Source organism: Oncorhynchus mykiss, chromosome 2 (genome assembly GCF_057628025.1).
Source record: "Oncorhynchus mykiss isolate SJ-2025 chromosome 2, ASM5762802v1, whole genome shotgun sequence".
Classification (NCBI taxonomy): domain Eukaryota; kingdom Metazoa; phylum Chordata; class Actinopteri; order Salmoniformes; family Salmonidae; genus Oncorhynchus; species Oncorhynchus mykiss.
Genome location: NC_143023.1, coordinates 33,868,874 through 33,896,742, shown reverse-complemented (window position 1 = coordinate 33,896,742; position 27,869 = coordinate 33,868,874). Strand labels below are relative to the sequence as shown.

Here is a 27,869-nt window from a genome sequence, read left to right as displayed (position 1 = left end):
TGGGAATGTGATGAAATAAATAAAAGCTGAAATAAACAATTCTCTCTACTATTATTCTGACATTTCACATTCTTAAAATAAATTGGTGATCCTAACTGACCTAAGACAGGGAATTTTTACTAAGATTAAATGTCAGGAATTGTGAAATACTGAGTTTAAGTGAATTTGGCTAAGGGGTATGTAAACTTTCGACTTCAACTGCACATATCCCAAACAGAAGCCATGGATTACAGGCAACATCCACACTGAGCTAAAGGCTAGAGCTGCCGCTTTCAAGGAGCGGGACACTAATCCCACTATGCTCTTGTCGGATGTGGCAGGGCTTGCAAACTATTACGGACTACAAAGGGAAACCCGACCTGCCCAGTGACGCGAGCCTACCAGACGAGCTAAATGCCTTTTATGCTCACTTCGAGGTAAGCAACACTGAAGCATGCACGAGAGCACCAGCTGTTCTGGACTACTGTGTGATCACGCTCTCCATAGCCGATGTGAGCAAGACCTTTAAACAGGTCAACATTCACCAGGCCGCAGGGACAGACGGATTACCAGGACATGTACTCAGAGCATGTGCGGACCAACTTGCAAGTGTCTTCACTGACATTTTTAACCTTTCCCTGACCGAGACTGTAATACCTACATGTTTCAAGCAGACCACATAGTCCCTGTGCCCAGTAAAGTGAAGGTAACCTGCCTAAATGACTACCACCCCGTAGCTCTCATGTCTGTTGCCATGAAGTGCATCATCCCGGAAACACTAGACCCACTCCAATTCGCATACGGGCCCAACAGACCCACAGATGACGCAATCTTAATCGCACTCTACACTGCCCTTTTCCACCTGGACAAAAGGAACAGCTATGTGAGAATGCGATTCATTGACTACAGTTCAGCGTTCAACACCATAGTGCCCACAATGCCCATCACTAAGCTAAGTACCCTGGGACTAAACACCTCCTTCTGAAATTGGATCCTGGACTACCTGACGGGCCACCCCATGTGCTAACAGTAGGCAACAACACATCTGCCACGCTGATCCTCAACACTGGGGCCCCTCAGGGGTGCGTGCTTAGTTCCCTCCTGTACTCCCTGTTCACCCACGACTGCGTGGCCAAGCACAACTCCAACACCATCATTAAATTTACTGACGACACAACAGTGGTAGATCACCGTCAACGATGAGATAGCCTATAGGGAGGAGGTCAGAGGTCTGGCAGTGTGGTGCCAGGACAACAACCTTGAGCAAGACAAAGGAGCTGATCGTCGACTACAGGAAAAGGAGGGCCGAACACGCCCCTATTCACATCGACGGGGCTGTAGTGGAGCAGGTTGAGAGTTTCAAGTTCCTTAGTGTCCACATCACCAACAAACTATCATGGTCCAAACACACCAAGACAGTCATGAAGAAGGCATGATAACAACTTTTCCCCCTCAGGAGACCGAAAAGATTTGGCATGGGTCCCAGATCCTAAAAAAGTTATACAGCTGCACCATCGAGAGCATCCTGACCGGTTGCATCACCGCCTTGTATGGCAACTGCTCGGCATCCGACTGTAAGGCGCTACTGAGGACAGTGACCACCGCCCAGTACATCACTGGGGTCAAGCTTCCTGACATCCAGGACCTATAAACTAGGCGGTGTCAGAGGAAGGCCCAAAAATTGTCAAAGAAAATTCACCCAAGTCATAGACTGTTCTCTCTGCTACCACACGGCAAGCGGTACCGTAGTGCCAAATCTAGGTACAAAAGGCTCCTTAACAGCTTTTACCCCCAAGCCATAAGACTGCTGAACAATTAATCAAATGCCCCCCCTCCCCCCTTGTTTTTATACTGCTGCTACTCATTGTTTATTGTTCATGCTTAGTTACTTTAATAACTCTACCTACATGTAAAAATGACCTTAACTAACCTGTAACCCCGCACATTAACTCGGTAACGGTACCCCCTGTATATAGCCTCATTGTTGTTATTTTATTGTGTTACTTTTTACTTTAGTTTATTTAGTAAATATTTTCTTAAGCAGCTTTTCTTGCACTTGAGTACTTTTCAGTGAGTAGCCAAATCACTGCAATGGTAACATGAGTGCTAGTCTTGCCCTTTGAAGTGAACATAGGCTCTTTGTTCTGAGGACCCTGGGATGGTATCAGCATTAAGCACAGGACCAAAGAGAGCGAGAGACGGGAGAGAGACAAGAGAGACAGGAGAGAGAGACGAGAGAGACACGAGAGACAGGAGAGAGACGGGGAGACAGAGTTAGAGAGAGAAAGAGACAAGGTTAGAGAGATAGAGAGAGACATCATTAGAGAGAGACATGGTTAGACAGCAAGAGAGGGAGAGAGAGAAAGATGTTCCTCATTTTCCCTGGGCTGCCCGCTGTGCTGCAGACTGAAGGATCCATCAGAGGTGTCAGCTTCCTCTTCTTCCCAGGGCATTGTCATGTGTCATATTGCAGTTGTTGCCTGCAAAGTGTTGCCCTACCAATCATTACCCATGTGGTTGTATTATTACCACCCAGTATAAACTAGCCTGGTCCCAGACATATTTGTGCTGTCTTACTTTTTATCACATTGAGTGACTAGAAGTTTGCAAGACAGCGCAAACAGATCTGGAACCAGGCTAAAGTAATCTCATTCTGTTCTCCATTGTCTTTATCTGTGTCCACCAGGTGAATCACTGTGGGACCCAGGCCCCAGTCTGGCTGTCTCTGGGGGAGGGCGAGAGCCTTCCCCGGCCTCTGGAGGTGACGCATCTGACGGCCTGTGCCACCTGGCAGTTCTTCCTCAGCAGCAGTAAGGACTGCTGCCTGTTCCGCATTCCTGTCACCGTGCGCAACTGTGGAGACTTCTACGTCTACCTGCTCCAGCCCACCCAGGGTTGCATGGGCTACTGTGCACAGGGTACAGCAGCTGTTTACGATAGTCTGTTTAGGTGGAGGCAATGAGGAGCTCCATATGCTATGAAAGTGAGGTGGCATAGTTTTTTTCTTCTTCAATGGGCAAAAACGTAGTGCCATGGTCTTCAGCGCCACAATGTCATAAAAGGCAATTCAAACACAAATATAATTTCATAAATGAACGTGTTTTCATTCATTTGATGATATAATCGTCAAGCCCACTCAAAAGATTAGGGCTGACCTCGGAAGTACAGTCCGATGTAGTGCTGCATCACTTGCATAGCGTATTGCCAATGCTCTATGCTGTGATCTCTTACTGTATGTGTCAATGTAAACATGACATTACTTTAATCAAATCAAATGTATTTATATAGCCCTTCGTACATTAGCTGATATCTCAAAGTGCTGTACAGAAACCCAGCCTAAAAACCCCAAACAGCAAGCAATGCAGGTGTAGAAGCACGGTGGCTAGGAAATACTCCCTAGAAAGGCCAAAACCTAGGAAGAAACCTAGAGAGGAACAAGGCTATGTGGGGTGGCCAGTCCTCTTCTGGCTGTGCCGGGTGGAGATTCTAACAGAACATGGCCAAGATGTTCATAAATGACCAGCATGGTCAAATAATAATAAACACAAGCAGAACAGTTGAAACTGGAGCAGCAGCACGGCCAGGTGGACTGGGGACAGCAAGGAGTCATCATGCCCAGTAGTCCTGAGGCATGGTCCTAGGGCTCAGGTCCTCCGAGAGAGAGAAAGAAAGAGAGAATTCGAGAGAGCATACTTAAATTCACACAGGACACCGGATAGGACAGGAGAAGTACTCCAGATATAACAAACTGACCCTAGCCCCCCGACACATGAACTACTGCAGCATAAATACTGGAGGCTGAGACAGGAGGGACTGAGACTTTAGGTTTCTTTAAAAGTGTTAGCTAAATGCTGTACATGCTCCTAGAATAGGATATAACTCATTTTACTATTATTATTATTAAGAGGGAATTCTTATAGTGGTAATAGCGTAAAGGTGACATGATACGACTGTAAAAACGCTAAAGAATTAGTACTAACCACATGTAACTCATTAAACTGTTATTTATGTGCTTGTGACTCAGACCTCTGTAGTGTTAACTGTTAAGACCACCACTGTTAATTGTCTGTTCATCGTCCTGCTCTCATTCACCATGTAGAGATGTCAGACTCTGCGGTTGTGGTGTGTGGTCCTGACGAGGTGGAGGTTGATGGAGTGTGTAAAGGTGAGTGAGCTCTCTGCCTCCTGACCCTGTGTTGCCTGGCTCTATAGGATGCCCTTGTTAAAGTCAGACACCACAACAATCCACGTCAGAATTGCCATGCGGTGTGGAATGCAGCAACAGGCCCCTCACAGGTCCTCTTAATGAGCTAAGCATGTGTTTCCTGCCTCCCTCGCCCCGTCTCCATGACGATATCTCTCGGCGAGGTCGTGAATTTTCCCTCCCGGTTTTAGGGCGAAGGAGGAGGGGGGCTGGGGACATAGGTGGATGGTTTAATTAACTTTTATTCACACAAGAGACGCTATCAAGTTGGAAGGGAAACTATAAATAGGAGAAGGTACCCACCGTTTAGGTACCTACTCTTTTGGTTTGTTATGGTTGGCCCCTTTCCCTGATTAGAGTTACAGAAATAGACCAAAATGTTGGGACCCACTGGAAAGCAGTGGCTGATGACTGGATCTTTGCCTGAAATATAGATTTTGATTACTTAATGGGTCACAGGACAAAAACATTCAGCCAAGCTTCTATTATAACACAATCATCTCATATCACCCAAATACTGTATACATTATTACCTGCTATGTCCATGTAAATACCAGTTACATGTTCAGTGGGAAGAAAACTGGGTGAAACTGCCCATTTTGTCCAATAAGACATTTTGTCTAATTTTGTCCAATAAAATATGTTGCTAAACATTTTGCTTCGGTGTACCCTACTGAACACAACTCCATTATCCCTTCCAGCCAAACATCCTCCTTCCCCAGCGGTACCTGTGATAGTAGCAGAGCTCTCTGGGAGCATCGTCTACCTGAAGTGCAGCTTCGAGGGCCATAGCGTGAACAGCTCCCTAGGCTATGTGGTTGCCTGGTCTCGCCTCTCCCCCCAAGGCATCAAAGAAGAACTGAAACAAGAGATTACTGTCCAAACCGTTGCCTTCATCGAGCTGGACGGGATCAACCTCCGACTGGGGGACAAGGTGGGTAGAAGTTACCCCTAACCACTGACGCAGGTTCAGATATTTTTCCTCTCTAATGGTTAAGGTTAAGATCGGGGGTGGTGTCATTTGATCCGAGACTTGTGGTTACGGGTAGCTTCTACTTCGCTTGTAAAACAGTCAAACGGCCAGAATAATGCTAGCTTCCGAACTCTCTCTCAAAACTGTGAATTTCTTTTACAAGTGAGGATACAGAACAATCGAGCTGGCCGTGTTGAAAACCTAGAATGCCACCGGCCATCAAAGTTATACAGTATATTGTCGTGTCATCCTTTTATGAAACTCTTGTCAGACATTTTGTTTTGTTTTCCTGTGGTATCATGTATATTACCTGGCTTCAACTATAAAGGCTTTTCTACATCCTGAACTGTAGCCTCTCTCCGCCTCCTGAACGGCTGTGGCTGTCCTTCCCTCTCTGTCAGATTTACTGCAGTTGCTCCAGTTTTTTCGTGGACTCGCCGGACATCCAGGGAGCCCCAGCGGAGAGCGAAGAGTTCTTCGCTGGGATCAGGGTAAGTCAAAGAGATAGAGAACACTATTTCAAGGATTTGGTGTTTGAGTGTGTGTGAAGTGTGTAAGTTGTGTGTTTGTGCGTGCATGCCTGTCTGTCTGTCTCTCTCTGGGTCTGGGTTTGTGTGTCTCCTTTTTGTTTTAAATAGTCACTGGTTAATCAGAATTTCTCTTGTGATTTGTCTCTGCAGTTGAGACCCGAGGTGACTACTGTGTCTGAGGATGGGAAGGACTATGAGTTGACTGTGGAGAGTACCATCCCTGTCCCCTGCCCTGACGGTGCCTCCTCCTCCTCCACCACAGAGCAGTGTACTCTCTCCTTACACCTGAGTACAAGCAATCAAGGTAAAGGCTTCGTAAGTAATCCTGCATACTCACAGTATCACCACAGTAAAGTTTTTTTCTTCAAAATGTAGTATTCTTAATAACTGATTTTGGCAATACGTTTGATTTCCATAGCGTCTTGATTCTCCAGTGACAACGCATATTGACATGTTGGTATCCCTACGAAATAGACAAAAACAAAGCCAATGACAATAACCATTAAATGATCTATTCCTCCGTAGGAGACGATCTGCTGGGTCCAGACGTGGTGTTGACGTCGTGCCGGGTGGATCTCTCCCAGAGCCTGGGGTGTCGTAACGGGGTGTGTAGCCAGGCCCTGGTTCACCTCAGCGCGGTCACAGACTTCCTCAGGGACGGGGACAGGACAACACAGATCTTTGTCAAACCCATCGTCACATCCAACTTCCTCTGGAGCGGCTACACACCACAGAGTGTGCAGGTACTGGAACTGGAAAAAATACCCTTATGATGGGTTGGGAGGAGAGTGGCGGTTGTTATTAGCCTGGTCCCAGATCTGTTTGTGCTGTCTTGCCAACTCCTATGTCATTGTCACCCTGTTTGCCATAAAACTTTGCAAGACAGCATAAACAGATCTGGGACCAGTCTATGTTGTTAACAGATCTGGATGTAACATATACGCCGGGAGTCAGGAAACAGGTGCAGAAGGTGAGTTTAATAAAGAACCGATACAGATGAACAAACATGAGGCTGAACATTGGAGAAAACAATAACACCTAGTATCTGAAGACAACTGAGGGCTAAATAAAGGGGGAGTAATCAAGGAGGGAATGACAACCAGGTGTGCGTATTGATGGGGAACAGGTGTGCGTAATAATGAAGCCAGGACCGGAGGTTAGTAGACCAACGAAGTCGAGCACCGGAGGGAGGAAGCAGGAGTATGCGTGACACCGAAACCAGCCTATGTTAACAGATCTGGGACCAGTCTAGGTTGTTCACAGATCTGGGACCAGTCCAGGTTGTTCACAGATCTGGGACCAGTCTAGGTTGTTACACTTAACTCACTCAATGCAGAATATGCTATGATGCTATATACACTGTATAGTGTACATTTGCTCACTGCCACAGTGCCCATACACAAACTGTAAGTTGCCAACACACTCATATAAGCATGCACTGTATATTTTCTCATCTAGATAGCTGAATGTGAAAATGAAATAAATGATATCTGATATGTGATATTTTCTCTGTGTTTTCAGATCACAGTGACGGATGTTCCCTCTGCATACTGCTACTCTTTCACTGATCCTCACATCATCACGTTTGATGGCAGGTACTTCAGCCACTCCTTTATAGTCAGCATAAATGATAGATTCAGTCAAGGCAATGTTAGCCTGCAAATATGACAACAATCACAAGGATACACATTACCGTAACTGATACTGTAGTGTATTGTATTTCATGCATTTCCTTTCAGGCAGTATGACAACTATCAGATCGGGACGTTTGTGTTGTACAAGAGCACGAGGCAGCCGTTCGAGGTTCATGTGCGCCAGTGGGAGTGCGGGAGCGTTGTCCACGGCGCCTCGTGCACGTGCGGCTTCGTGGCGAGACACGGCGGTGACGTCATAGCCTTCGACATGTGCAATGGAGAGCTGGGGGACACCAGGCCGCACCTGTCGGTGAAGAACAGGGACGTGGGCAAGAGTGGCATCCGCATCACTGAGTCTTACCAAGGACGCAAAGTCACAGTGAGTGAATAAATACATAAAGTGTAACGTAAATAATTGAATTCAATTAAAGTTGTCTTCCGATGAGTTCGCGGTGGCAGGAAAAAGAAAAGGTCACAGAGTTGAAGCCCACGCCCACAGGTAGTAGTCATTAGCCAATAGGGTGTTGAGAAAGGCAGTGTAAACTTACAGTGCAAAGTCAGTATTCAATTGTTTATGGTAATTATGATATGATACAGATGTGGTGATATAGCGAAGCACTGGAAATCTTGTAATAGAATAGACCAAAATCAAATGAAATACAACAGAATACAATAGGATCTAATCCCCTTTCTGTCTGTGCTGTAGATGACCTTCTCGTCTGGGGCATTTGTGCGTGCCGATGTGTCTGACTGGGGCATGAGTCTGACCCTGAGGGCCCCCAGCTCAGACTGGAGCCAAACCCAGGGCCTGTGTGGGACGTATGACGGACAGACCCACAATGACCTCCACACAGCAGGGGGCGCAGCGCTAGACAACGAAGACGTAGCAGCCTTCATCTCTGAATGGAAGTTAGTCTGATGCCAAGTTTTAAATCAACCTCTAGCCCCTAACGCTATGGAGTTTGCAGATCTGAAGAAGATATGTGGTGATGATTCTAACCAGCCTATCAGTGATTGCACTGCAGCTTTCATTGTAATTTCTATGCCTATACAGTTTCTTTAGATCTGCAAAGCGGGAGTGGGCTTTTGTCCCAACCAAGTCTGGACCTGAGACTGTTCTTTTAAACGATGGATATGAATCATTTTGAACATTTTACATGAGATCTTTCAGCTGTGGTTGTGTTACGTCATTATTTGTTGAATGTGTTTCCGTCGAGATCCTAACTGATAAGGATGTATTTCTCTTCTGGCAGACTCCCTCCTGGTGGCAGCTTGTTTGACACCGTTCCGTCCTATCAGAGCGCCCCAAACCCTCGCAGGTACTGTAACTGTGAAGTGGAGTCCCACCCCACGTCCCCGCGAACCAGGTCTCAGCCCATCCCTGGCTCCGACTCCACCTGTTCTCACCATGGCAACGTGAGACTCCACAGTATCATCCCCACTCTGGATGTCACTGCCGAATATATCAACTCAGTAGAGCTGTTCAAAGGCCACCACGACCACCCCTCAGGAAACTCCAAAGAGCACAGCCGTGCTGAGGACACCGCCGCTCAGACTGTAGAGAGAGGCTCTACCCTAACAGGCTCCAGCCATGAAGCCAACAACCAGAGGAGCCGTGGAAGGCGCCAGTCCTACCAGTTCCTCCCCGACACGCCCTACCAGAGCCTGAGCCAGTCCGACCTGGAGGGCTTCACCTACTTCTTCCCAGAGGACCACGAGCTGACGGCCCGGCCCGAGTCCTCCCCTCCCCCCGCCTGGCCCACCCTGTCTGGGCTAACACAGCTCCAGGCCAGAGTGCAGTGCCAGCGGGTGGTGGCTAACTCCAGCATGGCCCTGGGCTGCGGCCGGCTCTTAGGCACGGCCATAGTGAGCCAGGCGGTGGCTATGTGTGTCAGCGACCTCCAGCTAAAGGACGACCAGGCCTGGGTGGGCGCCACTCTGCCTCTGCTTGAGAACGAGTGTGAGAGGAGGCTAGTGGAGGAGAGGGGGAGAGAGGAAGAGCACCAGGACATGCTGTCCTTCCTCAAGTGTCCTAATCTATGTAATGGGAATGGGCAGTGCTCCAAGTTGGGGTGTGTGTGCTTCCCCGGGTTCGGGTCCTATGACTGCAGCATTATCTCTGGTAAGAAGAGGGGAGGATTAGATCTGTAATACACATCTATACTCTAAGTCAATCATACATATTGTCAACACTAGACCAGGGTTTGGCTCATAGTTCATCAAAGACATATCACAGTGATTTACTAATCCTAGTGAAATTATTTTTTAAAAACCTGCTGACATTTTTTTTTCTTCTCATTTCTGTCTGTTTCTGGTGTCGTTTGGGATGGTGAAGACCAGACTCCAGAGATCACAGAGCTGGAGAACGAGGGACTGTGTGATGTCAGACAGAGTGACTGCTCCACTGTACAGGTCTTTGGACAAGGCTTCAAAGACTCCTATGAACTCAAGTGTGAATTTTTGAAGGAAAAGGTACCTCACACACAGAAACACGCACATATACAGTGGGGCAAAAAAGTATTTAGTCAGCCACCAATTGTGCAAGTTCTCCCACTTAAAAAGATGAGAGAGGCCTGTCATTTTCATCATAGGTACACTTCAACAAATCCAGAAAATCACATTGTAGGATTTTTTATGAATTTATTTGCAAATTATGGTGAAAAATAAGTATTTGGTCACCTACAAACAAGCAAGATTTATGGCTCTCACAGACCTGTAACTTCTTATTTAAGAGGCTCCTCTGTCCTCCACTCGTTACCTGTATTAATGGCACCTGTTTGAACTTGTTATCAGTATAAAAGACACCTGTCCACAACCTCAAACAGTCACAGTCCAAACTCCACTATGGCCAAGACCAAAGAGCTGTCAAAGGACACCAGAAACAAAATTGTAGACCTTCACCAGGCTGGGAAGACTGAATCTGCAATAGGTAAGCAGCTTGGTTTGAAGAAATCAACTGTGGGAGCAATTATTAGGAAATGGAAGACATAAAGACCACTGATAACACACTACGCCGCCAGGGACTCAAATCCTGCAGTGCCAGACGTGTCCCCCTGCTTAAGCCAGTACATGTCCAGGCCCGTCTGAAGTTTGCTAGAGAGCATTTGGATGATCCAGAAGAAGATTGGGAGAATGTCATATGGTCAGATGAAACCAAAATATAACTTTTTGGTAAAAACTCAACTCGTCGTGTTTTGGAGGACAAAGAATGCTGAGTTGCATCCAAAGAACACCACACCTACTGTGAAGCATGGGGGTGGAAACATCATGCTTTGGGGCTGTTTTTCTGCAAAGGGACCAGGACGACTGATCTGTGTAAAGGAAAGAATGAATGGGGCCATGTATCGTGAGATGTTGAGTGAAAACCTCCTTCCATCAGCAAGGGCATTGAAGATGAAACGTGGCTGGGTCTTTCAGCATGACAATGATCCCAAACACACCGCCCGGGCAACGAAGGAGTGGCTTCCTAAGAAGCATTTCAAGGTCCTGGAGTGGCCTATCCAGTCTCCAGATCTCGACCCCATAGAAAATCTTTGGAGGGAGTTGAAAGTCCGTGTTGCCCAGCAACAGCCCCAAAGCATCACTGCTCTAGAGGAGATCTGTATGGAGGAATTGGCCAAAATACCAGCAACAGTGTGTGAAAACCTTGTGAAGACTTACAGAAAACGTTTGACCTCTGTCATTGCCAACAAAGAGTATATAACAAAGTATTGAGATAAACTTTTGTTATTGACCAAATACTTATTTTCCACCATAATTTGCAAATACATTTATTTAAAATCCTACCATGTGATTTTCTGGATTTCTTTTCTCATTTTGTCTTTCATAGTTGAAGTGTACCTATGATGAAAATTACAGGCCTCTCTCGTATTTTTAAGTGGGAGAACTTGCACAATTGGTGGCTGACTAAATTCTTTTTTGCCCCACTGTACACACACACACACCCACCTCCATATTTGTGATATTAACTTCTGTAGCACAGTACTTCTGAGCCGAGTGTCCCGACCTGTCTCTGTCTGCGTGCGTCCAGTTTGTAGATGGTGAGTGGACCCTGGACGAACCTCAGTTTACCCTGGCTACCTTCCTGGATGTGTCAGGTCTGGAGTGTCAGCTCCCCCTGGAGTACAGACAAGCCACTGCAGGCCTGGACCTGGATACGGCCACCGACAGACCCCTCGCACGCTGGCAGATCAAAGTCAGTGGAACAACACTATGCAGCACATCACAGTAAAAATTTTTATGAGGGCAAATCCCTCATAAAATACAGCTGGGTAAGAGAGCCCTAAACAATATTATGGTTTGCAGCAGGGCAGGGTTCTGGCCTAGTGTTGTAATATGGTTTGTTTGCACACCTACCAGATGTTTTCAAGATGGTGCAACCTGATGTTTTCACGATGATACCCTTACTTATAGTAGTAGCTTCTGTAAATGTGTATTACCAGTAGTCACTGATAATAAGTCATTAACGTTGTCTTGGCAGGTGTCCAACGACGGCTACGGCTACAGCAACGCCAAGATCCTGACCCTGTTCGATGGAGCCTGTCAGATCTGCACGCTCAACGCTGACGTTCTCTGTACCTCCAGGGTGGGTTTCTCTTGGTTTTTTTTCTCAGGGTTTTAATGGTATCAACGTTTCTGGTAGCATGATCAGAATGTGTTGTTTAATGATTAGAATCTGACTTTAAATGATTCAATAATTGTAACAAGGTAACTTTTCCCCCTTTTTTTCATGTCCTTGTTCATTGTGTTTTTCAAGTTGATTGAGAACATGTTCTCAGCCTGACGATGTATGAATCCGCTTTTCGTAGTTTGTGTTCTTTTTTAGGCACTAACATTCAACAGATACTGTACATTATGTTGTGGGACATTCCACAGATGTTCAGGCTAGCTCAAATTTCAGGCCCCTTTCCCACCAGGAAAAACCAGCACATGGGCCCGTACCCTCTTAAAACGAACTGTGAGTTTAGCACATGGGGATGTGTGAAACGTACTCCTCCACCCAAAGCGTCTTACCAGTCGGCGCCACACAAAAAGCTAGCTATGTGGCGCAAGTGGAGACGCTTCATGCTGACAAGTATGTTTCACACATCCCCATGTGCTATATGAGCACCACTCCTCCTTGTTATGCGTGCCAACCAGTTTCTTCTGAAGAACTCAAACAGAACATTTATCACCCAAATGAAAAGTGGCCAATGCTCTGATTGATTACCTCTCTGGCATCTCTTAACACAGGAAACAATTAGGTGTTTTAGCCCAGTCCACATGTACAGTGTGATTGTCAAGGTTCACTTGCTTGTATATGCAGTAAGACATTGCCAGCCCTTGTTCTCTTGTTGGCCCGAAAAGTGTTCCTGGTTCCTATTTCAATGGCAAGAACAGATGTTTTTATGTTTTCTAAAAGGGAAACGGATAAATGCCAATTTTGTTACTGTGTATCAATCCCCAGGAGAAAACATGCAACATTGACAGTGTGTGTTATGGAGAAGGAGACCTCAATCCCAGCAGCCCATGCCTGATATGCCGACCAGACTCCTCCAAATACACATGGTCCATCGCTGAGAGTAAGTACAATGTCCTCTTACCTATAATGTACTTTTACTCTACAACTGCTGTTTACATTATACAACAGCATCTCTATACACATTCATACCACGCAAACTGAAAGGTATTTGCTGCCACCCGCTACTGACGACAGCACACAGTCACAGAGAACACATATGGCTGCATGGTCTCTGCAATATGTCTACAGCTCAGTGTTGGTCATGCTATAGACAACAAGGTGTTATTGGGGTCAGACTCATTATAGTAACATCAGGCCTCTGGGTACTGTAATTGTGGTTGACTCAATGTGTTCTTTGTGCTGTGTTTTGATTTGAGTGTTTATACAAAATGAGGCCAAATCACTCCAGATCAATCATAGTAAATTATAGAAATGAATACAACTGGTTCAAATTAGGAATATAACCATTTACAAAGATAGATAAACATATCCATAAACAAGTTGAAATAAAGGGGAAATGATTGTATATTTTGTACCTCAGATAATGGCATGGACTTTAAGGATGAAATGATTAACGTTATTACTAAATATGACTATTCTGTGCCTGGAAGAGAATGAGCCACCAGTGTTTCAGTCAGCACAGGGGCGTCTGCAGACGTTCCAGGGAGAGAACTTTGTGTACCAGCTGCAGGCTCAGGACCCAGAAGGCTCTGTGGTGCTGTTCACTCTGGAGTCAGGCCCCAGTGACACCTCCCTCTCCCCCACTGGCCTGCTCATCTGGAAGGCTACTGACACTGCTGCCGCCTCCTCCACGCAGACGATTCAGTTCACTATCAAAGACGATTGTAGTGCTGAGACGCTTGCCTCTGTACAGGTAGGTTTCAAAAGATGAGAACACTGTTGAATAAGGATATTCCCCAAAATAAGAAACTTGGGATGCGAATTCCTTGACTTGATTCTGTTAACTCTGTGAATGGGGATTCCTAGAGATTTCTCTTGATTGTCAGCTTTTCTGTCTACCGCGAGAGGGAGCTCTAGATGTACAATCCTTATTGTGTAGCCTGCCGCTGTACTAGTCTTTCTGCGTCTGTTGCTTTGGTATGTCTGTTAGCAAGACATTCAAAACTAAAATGCAGTAATTACTCACGGATTGTCAATCATTCTTCCTCATGCTTTTATGTCCATTTCAAAGTATTTGTGAATTAAACTCAAGCTCTACTAACACTTCCCGCTCGTTTGTGTGCGTGCGTGTATTTGTGTGTGTCCAGATCTCTCTGCGGCCCTGTGGCTGTCTGAACGGAGCTTCCTGTGTTACAAACATCAACCTCCCCTCTGGCAGCGGGGAGTACCTATGTGTCTGTCCCGCTGGCTTCACAGGGGACAGGTGTGAGGAGGACATAGACGACTGTAAACCCAACCCCTGTCGTCTGGTCAAGTGTATAGACGGACCCAACTCTTTCTCCTGCATCTGTCCCCCCGGAATGACCGGTACTGTACATGACAGAAATAGAATTACAACACACACTGTACATTGTACATGCTTTCCATGGTAATACTGCAGCTCATTTGTGGGTCTTGGATGCTTTTATGACTCTGAGAACTTACTTTGAATCATTCAGTTAGGAAGCTGTGCTTTGACATCCTATGAACCATACTCCTTATGACCACTCTTTTAGTGTTTGGATACAAGCATTGCCAGATTTCCTTATCTGGTTCAGTGAATTTAGATATTGATGTTTTGTTAGTAGATTACAATCTGTGTGTGTGGAAGGCTGAGTTTTCATTCATGTTGTTTTTGTGTTCCAGGTCATACCTGTAGAGAGGATGTGGATGAATGTGCCGCAGAGCCATGCTTCCCTGGGGTGGGCTGCAAAAACACACTAGGCTCATTCACCTGTGGCTTCTGTCCAGAGGGTTACACTGGGGACGGGAAGAGTTGCAGTGGGTCCCCATCTCCCTGTCTCTGTTTCTCTCCCTCCCTCTGTATCTCTCTCTTTCTGTACCCCTATCCTCTCACCCCCACCCCTCATTATTTTATCAATATATTTCTATTGACTGTGAATAATTATATTCTACCTCCTCTTCTTCTGTAGTTAAATCGGAGCCGTCCAGTGGTAAGGGAGATGACTATAAGCCTATTCATAGAGTGACCGTGCCTGTACCCGCTGTACCCACAGGAGGTCACCAGGGTTCTGGCACGGTTAAACCATCAAACCAGGCCCCCTGCTCCAGACAACCATGCTACCCAGGGGTGCAGTGCTTTGAGAGCACACACGTGTCCGTAGGGTACATCTGTGGACCCTGTCCACCTGGGCTCCATGGCAACGGACACACCTGTAGTAGAAGCACCACAACAGGTGAGAAGGGTCACCTGATCACTTAGCTGATGATTCAAGGGGTTCGTGTGTTTGGGTGTTTAAAATAAAGTTGTTAAATATCTGGTCTTATATGGGCTTTTTTCATAGTTTTATAGCTGGATCATAGCTGGCTCCTAGTAAAGCTAACTGTTATGCCAGTATTATTTAGCTAGGTCTTCAGGGTTAGTTGATATAGGTGATTGAGTTATAATAGCTCTTGTACAAATCCCATTTAATTTCTAACTTCCAGTGTTTTACAGGACAGAGGCCAGTTACCACCAACAGAGAAGATGGACGTCCTCAAGTGACGGAAGACTCCAGTAGGGAAATCACTGGCACCACCTCCTCCTCTTCTTCCTCCACCTCCTTCTCCCAGAACAGGAGAAAAACTGAGGGGCCCTCATTGGGTAGCAAGAGAGTCTTCTCCGTGGACAGAAAGACATCTATTAGCCCCCAGGACCAAACTATCACCAGAGTCTCCACCCCCACCAATCACAACCGAGGTCAGAGCAGCAAGGTGGAACTGACTCCTGACCTTAGCCACAGGGTGAGGTGGGGGTCATCGTCTCCCATAGTGACCTGTGCAGACTCCCCCTGCTTCTCCGGTGTGCCCTGCGAGCCCACTGTCTCAGGCTCCTTCAAGTGTGGCCGCTGCCCGTATGGTTACACTGGAGATGGGGTCACCTGCAAAGGTTAGCGGTTAGCACTCTTGTTGTCTGTTTTTCATTCATATGGTCTTTGTTCTTTTTTCATATATTTTTAACATTAAAATCCTTACATGGAAGTACAGTGCCTTGCAAAAGTATTCATCCACCTTGGCGTTTTTCCTATTTTGTTGCATTACAACCTGTAATTTAAATTGATTTTTATTTGGATTTCATGTAGTGGACATACACAAAATAGTCAAAATTGGTGAAGTGAAATGAAGAAAATAACATGTTTCAAAAAATGATACAAAATAAAAAACGGAAAAGTGGTGCGTGCATATGTATTCACCCCCTTTGCTATGAAGCCCCTAAATAAGATCTGGTGCAACCAATTACCTTCAGAAGTCACATAATTAGTTAAATAAAGTCCACGTGTGTGTAATCTAAGTGTCACATGATATGTCACATGATCTCAGTATATACAGTTGATGTCAGAAGTTTACATACACCTAAGCCAAACACATTTAAAGTCAGTTTTTCACTATTCCTGACATTTAATCCAAGTTTTTTAAAAACCTGTCTTAGGTCAGTTAGGATCACCACTTTATTTTAAGAACGTGAAATGTCAGAATAATAGTAAAGAGAATGATTTATTTCAGCTTTTATTTATTTCGTCACATTCCGAGTGGGTCAGAAGTATACATGCAATCAATTACTATTTGGTAGCATTGCCTCTAAATTGTTTAACTTGGGTCAAACGTTTTGGGTAGCCTTCCACAAGCTTCCCACAATAAGTTGGGTGAATTTTGGCCCATTCCTCCTGACAGAGCTGGTGTAAATGAGTCAGGTTTGTAAGGCCTCCATGCTCGCACACGCTTTTTAAGTTCTCTCCACAATTTTTCTATAGGATTGATGTCAGGGCTTTGTGATGACCACTCCAATACCTTGACTTTGTTGTCCTTAAGCCATTTTGCCACAACATTGGAAGTTTGCTTGTGGTCCTTGTCCATTTGGAAGACCCATTTGTGACCAAGCTTTAACTTCCTGACTGATGTCTTGAGATGTTGCTTCAATATATCCACATAATTTTCCTACCTCATGATTCCATCTATTTTGTGAAGTGCACCAGTCCCTCCTGCAGCAAAGCACCCCCACAACATGATGCTGCCACCCCCGTGCTTCATGGTTGGGATGGTGTTCTTCAGCTTGCAAGCCTCCACCTTTTTCCTACAAACATTACAATGGTCATTATGGCCAAACAGTTCTATTTTGTTTCATCAGACCAGAGGACATTTCTCCAAAAAGTACAATCTTTGTCCCCATGTGCAGTTGCAAACCGTAGTCTGGCTTTTTTATGGCGGTTTTGGAGCAGTGGCTTCTTCCTTGCTGAGCGGCCGATTCAGGTTATGTCGATATAGGACTCGTTTTACTGTGGATATATATACGTTTGTACCTGTTTCTTCCAGCATCTTCACAAGGTCCTTTGCTGTTGTTCTGGGATTGATTTGCACTTTTCGCACCAAAGTACGTTTGTCTCTAGGAGACAGAACGCGTCTCCTTCCTGAGCGGTATGACAGCTGCATGGTCCCATGGTGTTTATACTTGTGTACTATTGTTTGTACAGATGAACGTGGTACCTTCGGGCGTTTGGAAATTGCTCCCAAGGATGAACCAGACTTGTGGAGGTCTACAAATTGTTTTCTGAGGTCTTGGCTGATTTCTTTTGATTTTCCCATGATGTCAAGCAAAGAGGCACTGAGTTTGAAGGTAGGCCTTGAAATACATCCACAGGTACATCTCCAATTGACTCAAATTATGTCAATTAGCCTATCAGAAGCTTCTAAAGCCATTGCATAATTTTCAGGAATTTTCCAAGCTGTTTAAAGGCACAGTCAACTTAGTGTATGTAAACTTCTGACCCACTGGAATTGTGATGCAGTGAATTATGTGAAATAATCTGTCTGTAAACAATTGTTGGAAAAATGACTTGTGTCATGCACAAAGTAGATGTCCTAACCGACTTGCCAAAACTAAAGTTTGTTAACAAGAAATGTGTGGAGTGGTTGAAAAACGAGTTTTAATGACTCCAACCTAAGTGTATGTAAACGTCCGACTTCAACTGTGTAAACCTGTTCTGAACGGCCCCAGAGTCTGCAACACCACTAAGCAAGGGGCACCACCAAGCAAGCGGCACCAAGACCAAGGAGCTCTCCAAACACGTCAGGGACAAAGTTGAGGAGAAGTACAGATCAGGGTTGAGTTATAAAAAAAATATCAGAAACTTTGAACATTCCACGGAACACCATTAAATCCATTATTCAAAAATGTAAAGAATATGGCACCACAACAAACCTGCCAATAGAGGGCCGCCCAACAAAACTCACAGACCAGGCAAGGAGGGCATTAATCAGAGAGGCAACAAAGAGACCAAAGATAACCCCGAAGAAGCTGCAAACCTCCACAACGGAGATTGGTTTATCTGCCTGTTAAGGTGCGTGAATGAGGACCCAAAAGCGAATTAACAAAACAGAGTTACTTTAATGACGAAACACACGTAGGCTCAGATGGACAGGCAGATTCCGACAGGACAGGACAAGGTTAGATGAACAGGCAGATTCCGACAGGACAGGACAAGGTTGCAGCAAACACGACGATAGTCTGGTTCAGGCATGAGTAACACAAACGAGAATCCGACAAAGACAGGAACAAAAACAGAGAGAGATATAGAGGACTAATCAGAGGGAAAAAGGGAACAGGTGGGAAAAGGGGTGACGAGGTAGTTAGGAGGAGACAAGGAACAGCTGGGGGAAAGAGGGGGAGAAAAGGTAACCTAATAACGACCAGCAGAGGGAGACAGGGTGAAGGGAAAGGACAGAAACAAGACACAACATGACAATACATGACAGTACCCCCCCACTCACCGAGCGCCTCCTGGCGCACTCGAGGAGGAAACCTGGCGGCAACGGAGGAAATCATCGATCAGCGCACGGTCCAGCACGTCCCGAGAGGGAACCCAACTCCTCTCCTCAGGACCGTACCCCTCCCAATCTACTAGGTACTGATGACCACGGCCCCGAGGACGCATGTCCAAAATCCTACGGACCCTGTAGATGGGTGCGCCCTCGACAAGGATGGGGGGGGGGGGGAGACGAGCGGGGGCGCGAAGAACGGGCTTGACACAGGAGACATGGAAGACCGGGTGGACGCGACGAAGATATCGCGGAAGAAGAAGTCGAACTGCGACAGGATTGATGATCTGGGAAATACGGAACGGACCAATGAACCGCGGGGTCAACTTGCGAGAAGCGGTCTTAAGGGGAAGGTTCTGAGTGGAGAGCCAAACTCTCTGACCGCGACAATATCTAGGACTCTTAGTTCTACGCTTATTAGCAGCCCTCACAGTCTGCGCCCTATAACGGCAAAGTGCAGACCTGACCCTCTTCCAGGTGCGCTCGCAACGTTGGACAAAAGCCTGAGCGGAGGGAACGCTGGACTCGGCGAACTGAGATGAGAACAGCGGAGGCTGGTACCCGAGGCTACTCTGAAAAGGAGATAGCCCGGTCGCAGACGAAGGAAGCGAGTTGTGGGCGTATTCTGCCCAGGGGAGCTGTTCTGACCAAGACGCAGGGTTGCGAAAAGAAAGACTGCGTAAGATGCGACCAATAGTCTGATTGGCCCGTTCTGCTTGACCGTTAGACTGGGGGTGAAAGCCGGAAGAGAGACTGACGGAAGCCCCAATCAAACGGCAAAACTCCCTCCAAAATTGAGACGTGAATTGCGGACCTCTGTCCGAAACGACGTCTGACGGAAGGCCATGAATTCTGAAAACATTCTCGATGATGATTTGTGCCGTCTCTTTAGCAGAAGGAAGCTTAGCAAGGGGAATAAAATGAGCCGCCTTAGAGAACCTGTCGACAACCGTAAGAATAACAGTCTTCCCCGCTGACGAAGGCAGTCCGGTGACAAAATCTAAGGCGATGTGAGACCACGGTCGAGAGGGAATGGGAAGCGGCCTGAGACGGCCGGCAGGAGGGGAGTTACCGGACTTAGTCTGCGCGCAGACCGAACAAGCAGCCACGAAGCGACGCGTGTCATGCTCCCGGGTGGGCCACCAAAAACGCTGGCGAATGGAAGCAAGCGTACCCCGAACGCCAGGGTGGCCGGCTAACTTGGCAGAGTGAGCCCACTGAAGAACGGCCAGACGAGTAGGAACGGGAACGAAAAGAAGGTTCCTGGGACAAGCGCGCGGCGACGGAGTTTGAGTGAGTGCTTGCTTTACCTGCCTCTCAATTCCCCAGACAGTCAACCCGACAACACGCCCCTCAGGGAGAATCCCCTCGGGGTCAGTGGAGGCTACTGAAGAACTGAAGAGACGAGATAAAGCATCAGGCTTGGTGTTCTTAGAGCCCGGACGATAAGAAATCACGAACTCGAAACGAGCGAAAAACAACGCCCAGCGCGCCTGACGCGCATTAAGTCGTTTGGCAGAACGGATGTACTCAAGGTTCCTATGGTCAGTCCAAACGACAAAAGGAACGGTCGCCCCCTCCAACCACTGTCGCCATTCGCCTAGGGCTAAGCGGATGGCGAGCAGTTCGCGGTTTCCCACATCATAGTTACGTTCCGACGGCGACAGGCGATGAGAAAAATACGCGCAAGGGTGGACCTTGTCGTCAGAGAGGGAGCGCTGAGAAAGAATGGCTCCCACGCCCACCTCTGACGCGTCAACCTCGACCACGAACTGTCTAGAGATGTCAGGTGTAACAAGGATAGGAGCGGATGTAAAACGATTCTTGAGGAGATCAAAAGCTCCCTGGGCGGAAACGGACCACTTAAAGCACGTCTTGACAGAAGTAAGGGCTGTGAGAGGAGCTGCCACCTGACCGAAATTACGGATGAAAGGACGATAGAAGTTCGCGAAGCCGAGAAAGCGCTGCAGCTCGACGCGTGACTTAGGGACGGGCCAATCAATGACAGCCTGGACCTTAGCGGGATCCATCTTAATGCCTTCAGCGGAAATAACAGAACCGAGAAATGTGACGGAGGAGGCATGAAAAGTGCACTTCTCAGCCTTCACAAAAAGACAATTCTCTAAAAGGCGCTGGAGGACACGTCGAACGTGCTGAACATGAATCTGGAGTGACGGTGAAAAAATCAGGATATCGTCAAGGTAAACGAAAACAAAGATGTTCAGCATGTCTCTCAGGACATCATTGACTAATGCCTGAAAGACAGCTGGAGCGTTAGCGAGGCCGAAAGGAAGAACCCGGTATTCAAAGTGCCCTAACGGAGTGTTAAACGCCGTCTTCCACTGGTCCCCCTCCCTGATGCGCACGAGATGGTAAGCGTTACGAAGGTCCAACTTAGTGAAAAACCTGGCTCCCTGCAGGATCTCGAAGGCTGAAGACATAAGAGGAAGCGGATAACGATTCTTCACTGTTATGTCATTCAGCCCTCGATAATCTATGCAGGGGCGCAGGGACCCGTCCTTCTTCTTAACAAAAAAAAACCCCGCTCCGGCGGGAGAGGAGGAGGGGACTATGGTACCGGCGGCAAGAGCTACAGACAAATAATCTTCGAGAGCCTTACGTTCGGGAGCCGACAGAGAGTATAGTCTACCCCGGGGGGGAGTGGTTCCCGGAAGGAGATCAATACTACAATCATACGACCGGTGTGGAGGAAGAGAGGTGGCCCTGGACCGACTGAACACCGTGCGCAGATCGTGATATTCCTCCGGCACCCCTGTCAAATCACCAGGCTCCTCCTGTGAAGAAGAGACAGAGGAAACAGGAGGGATAGCAGACATTAAACATTTCACATGACAAGAGACGTTCCAGGAGAGGATAGAATTACTAGACCAATTAATAGAAGGATTATGACAAACTAGCCAGGGATGGCCCAAAACAACAGGTGTAAAAGGTGAACGAAAAATTAAAAAAGAAATGGTTTCGCTATGATTACCAGAGACAGTGAGGGTTAAAGGTAGTGTCTCACGCTGAATCCTGGGGAGAGGACTACCATCCAAGGCGAACAAGGCCGTGGGCTCCCTTAACTGTCTGAGAGGAATGTCATGTTCCCGAGCCCAGGTCTCGTCCATAAAACAGCCCTCCGCCCCAGAGTCTATTAAGGCACTGCAGGAAGCTGACGAAACCGGTCCAGCGTAGATGGACCGACAAGGTAGTGCAGGATCTTGAAGGAGAGACAGGAGTAGTAGCGCTCACCAGTAGCCCTCCGCTTACTGATGAGCTCTGGCTTTTACTGGACATGAAGTGACAAAATGACCAGCAGAACCGCAATAGAGACAGAGGCGGTTGGTGATTCTCCGTTCCCTCTCCTTAGTCGAGATGCGGATACCTCCCAGCTGCATAGGCTCAGCACCCGAGCCGGCAGAGGAAGATGGTAGTGATGCGGAGAGGGGGGCAACGGAGAACGCGAGCTCCTTTCCACGAGCTCGGTGACGAAGATCAACCCGTCGCTCAATGCGAATAGCGAGTTCAATCAAGGAATCCACGCTGGAAGGAACCTCCCGGGAGAGAATCTCATCCTTTACCTCTGCGCGGAGACCCTCCAGAAAACGAGCGAGCAAAGCCGGCTCGTTCCAGCCACTGGAGGCAGCAAGAGTGCGAAACTCAATAGAGTAGTCTGTTATGGATCGATTACCTTGACATAGGGAAGACAGGGCCCTGGAAGCCTCCTCCCCAAAAACAGATCGATCAAAAACCCGTATCATCTCCTCCTTAAAGTCCTGATACTGGTTAGTACACTCAGCCCTTGCCTCCCAGATTGCCGTGCCCCACTCACGAGCCCGTCCAGTAAGGAGAGATATGACGTAGGCGACACGAGCAGTGCTCCTGGAGTAAGTGTTGGGCTGGAGAGAAAACACAATATCACACTGGGTGAGGAACGAGCGGCATTCAGTGGGCTCCCCAGAGTAACACGGCGGGTTATTGATTCTGGGCTCCGGAGATTCGAAAGCCCTGGAAGTGGCCGGTGGATCGAGGCGGAGATGGTGAACCTGTTCTGTGAGGTTGGAGACTTGGGTGGCCAGGGTCTCAACGGCATGTCGAGCAGCAGACAATTCCTGCTCGTGTCTGCCTAGCATCGCTCCCTGGATCTCGACGGCAGAGTGGAGAGGATCCGAAGTCGCTGGGTCCATTCTTGGTCGGATTCTTCTGTTAAGGTGCGTGAATGAGGACCCAAAAGCGAATTAACAAAACAGAGTTACTTTAATGACGAAACACACGTAGGCTCAGATGGACAGGCAGATTCCGACAGGACAGGACAAGGTTAGATGAACAGGCAGATTCCGACAGGACAGGACAAGGTTGCAGCAAACACGACGATAGTCTGGTTCAGGCATGAGTAACACAAACGAGAATCCGACAAAGACAGGAACAAAAACAGAGAGAGATATAGAGGACTAATCAGAGGGAAAAAGGGAACAGGTGGGAAAAGGGGTGACGAGGTAGTTAGGAGGAGACAAGGAACAGCTGGGGGAAAGAGGGGGAGAAAAGGTAACCTAATAACGACCAGCAGAGGGAGACAGGGTGAAGGGAAAGGACAGAAACAAGACACAACATGACAATACATGACACTGCCGTACACTCCACAGTGCTGGGCTTTATGGAAGAGTGGCCAGAAAAAAAACATTGCTTAAAGAAAAAAATAAGCAAACACATTTGGTGTTCACCAAAAGGCATGTGGTAGACTCCCCAAACATATGGAAAAAGGTAATCTGTTCAGATGAGACTAACATTTTGCTTTTTGGCCATCAAGGAAAACACTATGTCTGGCGAAAACCCAACACCTCTCATTACCCCGAGAACACCATTCCCACAGTGAAGCATGGTGGTGGTAGCATCATGCTGTGGGGATGTTTTTCTTCGGCAGAGACTGGGAAACTGGTCAGAATTGAAGGAATGATGGATGGCGCTAAATACAGGAAAATTATTGAGGGAAACCTGTTTCAGTCTTCCAGAGATTTGAGACTGGGACAGAGGTTCACCTTCCAGCAGGACAATGACCCTAAGCATACTGCTAAAGCAACACTGGAGTGGTTTAAGGGGAAACATTTAAGTGTCTTGGAATGGCCTAGTCAAAGCCCAGACCTCAATCCAATTGAGAATCTGTGGGATGACTTAAAGATTTCTGTACACCAGCGGAACAAATCCAACTTGAAGGAGCTGGAGCAGTTTTGCCTTGAAGAATGGGCAAAAATCCCAGTGGCTAGATGTGCCAAGCTTAGAGAGACATACCCCAAGAGACTTGCAGCTGTAATTGCTGCCAAAGGTGGCTCTACAAAGTATTGACTTTGGGGGGGTGAATAGTTATGGACGCTCAAGTTTTCAGTTTTCTTGTCTTATTTCTTGTTTGTTTCACAATAAAATATATTTTACATCTTCAAAGTGGTAGGCATGTCGTGTAAATCAAATGATACACCCCCCCCCCCCCCCCCCAAAAAAAAAAAACATGTTTTAACTCCAGGTTGTAAGGCAACAAAATAGGAAAATGCCAAGGGGGGTGAATACTTTCGCAAGCCACTGTATACTGTAGGTTCCCATGAAACTGTTTGTGGTGTTTTCCAGCTGTGTGCCGGTATCCATGTGGAAGGAATATGGAGTGCTCTCTACCCAATACCTGCACTTGTAAAGAAGGCTATACCGGATATAACTGCCACATAGGTGGGAACAACAGTCAGGGTTGGACTAGACAGCTGAGTTTCTATTCTTATTGCCCTTTATGAGAGTTACAAAGTAACTTCTGCAAAAATGTATGTAAATCAGAATAAGTTGTTTTCAGTTACACATAGAAGTTGTAAATTCTATTAACCTTCTACCTTCTCAGCTGTCTGCCGACCGGACTGCAAGAACCAGGGGAAGTGTGTCAGCCCAGATGAGTGTGTCTGTCCCGTGGGCTACAGCGGACCAACATGTGAGGAAGGTAAACATATCATCCCACACATATTTGAACTCGAACTATGTACTCTATATCCTGGCCCCAAATCTGTTTGTGCTAACTTGCCAACTCATTGTCACTCATTGTGTGGCTTGACAATGACGTAATATGAGTTGGTAAGATTGCACAAACAGATCTGGGTACAGGCTATATGTTCTCCATGTTAAATATTGTATATATTGTCCTTTTCTTACTGGATGCTCTGTACACCCCTTGGTTGCTGTGTTTGTAGCTAACTGTGAGCCATCTTGCCAGCATGGAGGAACCTGTCTGGTCAGGAATCTCTGCACCTGTCCTTACGGTTACGTGGGACCAAGATGTGAAATCAGTGAGAGAGAATTCAATCCATTTGACCCTTTCTGGCATATATCATGTTTCCCTACAATTATCTAAACCAGTCTGCTTCCTAAAAAAATGGAATGTGTGTATAGGGGTTAGGAGTTGTCGTGTGTAACTGTGTCTATGTGTGTCTCTGTTCAGTGGTGTGCAACAGGCACTGTGAAAATGGAGGGGAGTGTATTTCTCCCGATGTGTGTAAGTGCAAGTCTGGCTGGTACGGACCAACATGTAACTCAGGTAACTCCAATCAACACCACATGTTTCTACTTAGAAGCCCATGACGAATATATCTCTTTTGACAACAGTATGTTTAGCTATGGGCTAAATATTCCATTGTCTTCACCTCCAGCTGTCTGCAATCCAGTGTGTTTGAATGGTGGGACTTGTATCAAACCCAACATCTGCGCCTGTCCCGGTGGCTTCTATGGCTCCCAATGTCAGATTGGTAAGAATAGGTGTCACACTGACAATCAATAACCTCAATTGATTATGACACATTCTACTGTTCCCCTATTAGTGATTGATCCATCAATTTGCACAGAAGTCTATTGCATGGTGGTACTGTGGTTTAGTGAGGTATAACTGTAGCTGTGTCACTGTGTGCCTTGCCCTCCAGCTGTCTGCAGCCCTCCCTGTAAGAATGGAGGTCAGTGTATGAGGAACAACATGTGCTCCTGCCCCGGGGGCTACACAGGGAAGCGGTGTCAGAAGAGTAAGAGCCACTGCCACCCAACATGACCAAACACCCCACATCACTGTCTATCCATGTGGTATTAAATGGTTATAGGCCCTATACCAACGTAAATACATGTGAAAGGACCTAATTGTAATAACTCTGTAGCAAGCTAGTATGTACATGCAGTTATGTTAGTTGAGCCAAAAATGCATGTTGCATTGTGTCTTTCAGGTGTGTGCGACCCCATGTGCATGAACAAGGGGAAGTGTGTGGGGCCCAACTCCTGCTCCTGTGCCTCTGGGTGGAGGGGGAAGAGGTGTAACATTCGTGAGTGACAACATAATGTACAACCACTGTTAACCTGAACCTGTCACCATGTAAAGATGCCTTTACAATGCTAAGCAACTCTCTGTGTGTGTGTGTGTGTGTGTGTGTGTGTGTGTGTGTGTGTGTGTGTGTGTGTGTGTGTGTGTGTGTGTGTGTGTGTGTGTGTGTGTGTGTGTGTGTGTATATATATATTTAGCTGTGTGCCTGCAGAAGTGTAAGAACAGTGGTGAGTGTGTGGGACCCAACACCTGCCACTGTCCCACAGGATGGGAAGGCCTACAGTGTCAGTCCGGTGAGTCCTTCTCACATTCAATATGATATATTGTTGCCAAGTTTCAATACATAGCTATATACTTTTATCCTGTACTTATATTGAGTTATATACTATTTCCTCCTTCTGCCTGACGGACAGCCATCTGTAAGCAGAGATGCCTCAACGGGGGAAGGTGTGTCCTGCCCAACTTCTGCTACTGCCGCAACGGGTACACTGGCGTCACCTGTGGGTTAAAGGTGAGTTTTGGGCCACAGTTTGGGTGTTTATTAACAGTTTGTTTTATTTTTTATTTATTGTTGGGAGATTATGTACTGTAAAATCTCTGCTCTTTTGTAGGCCGCTCTTGCATAAGGGAAATGACTGAAGATGCTGAAGTTTTACAAAATACACAGCGCAGGTGGAGAGTCCTTATTAGGCAGTGTGTGATCATGAAGTGTGTGTGCCTGAATGTGTGTGTGTGTGTGTGTGTGTGTGTGTGTGTATGTGTGTGTGTGTGTGTGTGTGTGTGTGTGTGTGTGTGTATCTTTGTACATTAACAGAGGGGGCGGATATATTGCACGTATCTAATTGTCCCTGTTTTGTTACTACCTCACTGCTCAAGGTAGCACATTGATGTAAAGCCCTTGCATAAGAAATGCATAACATATTCATAAACAATGCATAATACTGTCTTAAACACTGCATATCCATTTAGAAATGTTTATGCCAATCGTGTTGTCTCAAAAGCTACATTTACACAGGCAGCCCAAGTCTGATCTTTTTCCACTAATAGGTCTTTTGACCAATCAGATCAGCTCGTTTAACAATAATTGGGCAAAAGATCAGAAATGTGCTGCCTATGTAAACGCAGCCAAACTATGTAATCTAACAGAGACATTAAGTTGTGTATTTTAATGCATACAAATGTGTTTTATAGTCCGTATCCAAGGCTTTTATAAAAACAAGTGTTACTGCACACAGTATTATGTTGGAGTAAGAGAAGAGGATCAGATGAAAAACTAGTTGATGGTTTATTGAAGAACAATCTGTCTTTATAAGATATTAATACCCACTTTTCTTTTTGATTTGTTTTTCCTTGTTATTGATTTGGCCAAAGTTTTCAGCTCGGGTTTATTGTGGTACAGAAAGTGTTTTGTTTTTTGTTGCCTAAGCTGTTGTGCACTGTTTCATACAGTACTTAATATGTATTGAGAAATAACACTATTCTTCTTTATACATCACACCTGCCCTTGGAAATGTTATTAGCTTGTTTGATTTTTAGGGCCACTTGTCTGCAATTGTTTTGTAACTGTTGACGAGATCTGTTGTAAGTATCAATTCAGATATACTTGATCAATTTTGTACATTATACTGTACATAGGCCAAAACATTTGTTATTTTAACATTTAAACCACGCATATGGAAACAAAATAAAAAAGTTAGTGTCATTTGCTTTAAGTAACACGTTGAATGCTTGAAATGCAATTCAGTAAGG

At 46.3% G+C, this 27,869-nt stretch overlaps 1 protein-coding gene across 2 annotated transcripts; it reads left to right on the top strand.

Annotated features, from left to right (window-relative positions):
- The first annotated feature begins 2,671 nt into the window (after positions 1-2,671).
- On the top strand, positions 2,672-27,819 carry LOC110534811 (von Willebrand factor D and EGF domain-containing protein). 2 transcript variants are annotated; one of them, XR_016486160.1, is made up of 29 exons: positions 2,672-2,897; positions 4,079-4,144; positions 4,885-5,117; positions 5,558-5,647; positions 5,837-5,990; positions 6,212-6,429; positions 7,208-7,281; positions 7,426-7,699; positions 8,027-8,229; positions 8,574-9,442; positions 9,656-9,792; positions 11,351-11,515; positions 11,801-11,905; positions 12,767-12,881; positions 13,432-13,694; positions 14,089-14,308; positions 14,627-14,761; positions 14,914-15,177; positions 15,428-15,869; positions 24,410-24,505; positions 24,669-24,764; positions 25,012-25,107; positions 25,260-25,355; positions 25,468-25,563; positions 25,735-25,830; positions 26,026-26,121; positions 26,318-26,413; positions 26,534-26,631; positions 26,732-27,819. XR_016486160.1 is itself a non-coding variant. In XM_036946716.2 (29 exons), exons 1-29 carry the CDS (start codon positions 2,879-2,881, stop codon positions 26,744-26,746), a joined length of 4,917 nt encoding a protein of 1,638 aa, XP_036802611.2. In that variant the 5' UTR covers positions 2,672-2,878; the 3' UTR covers positions 26,747-27,819. The 2 variants fall into 2 exon arrangements, 1 of the variants encoding a protein (XP_036802611.2); XM_036946716.2 differs by having other exon boundaries at positions 15,438-15,869.
- The last annotated feature ends 50 nt before the right edge of the window (positions 27,820-27,869 follow it).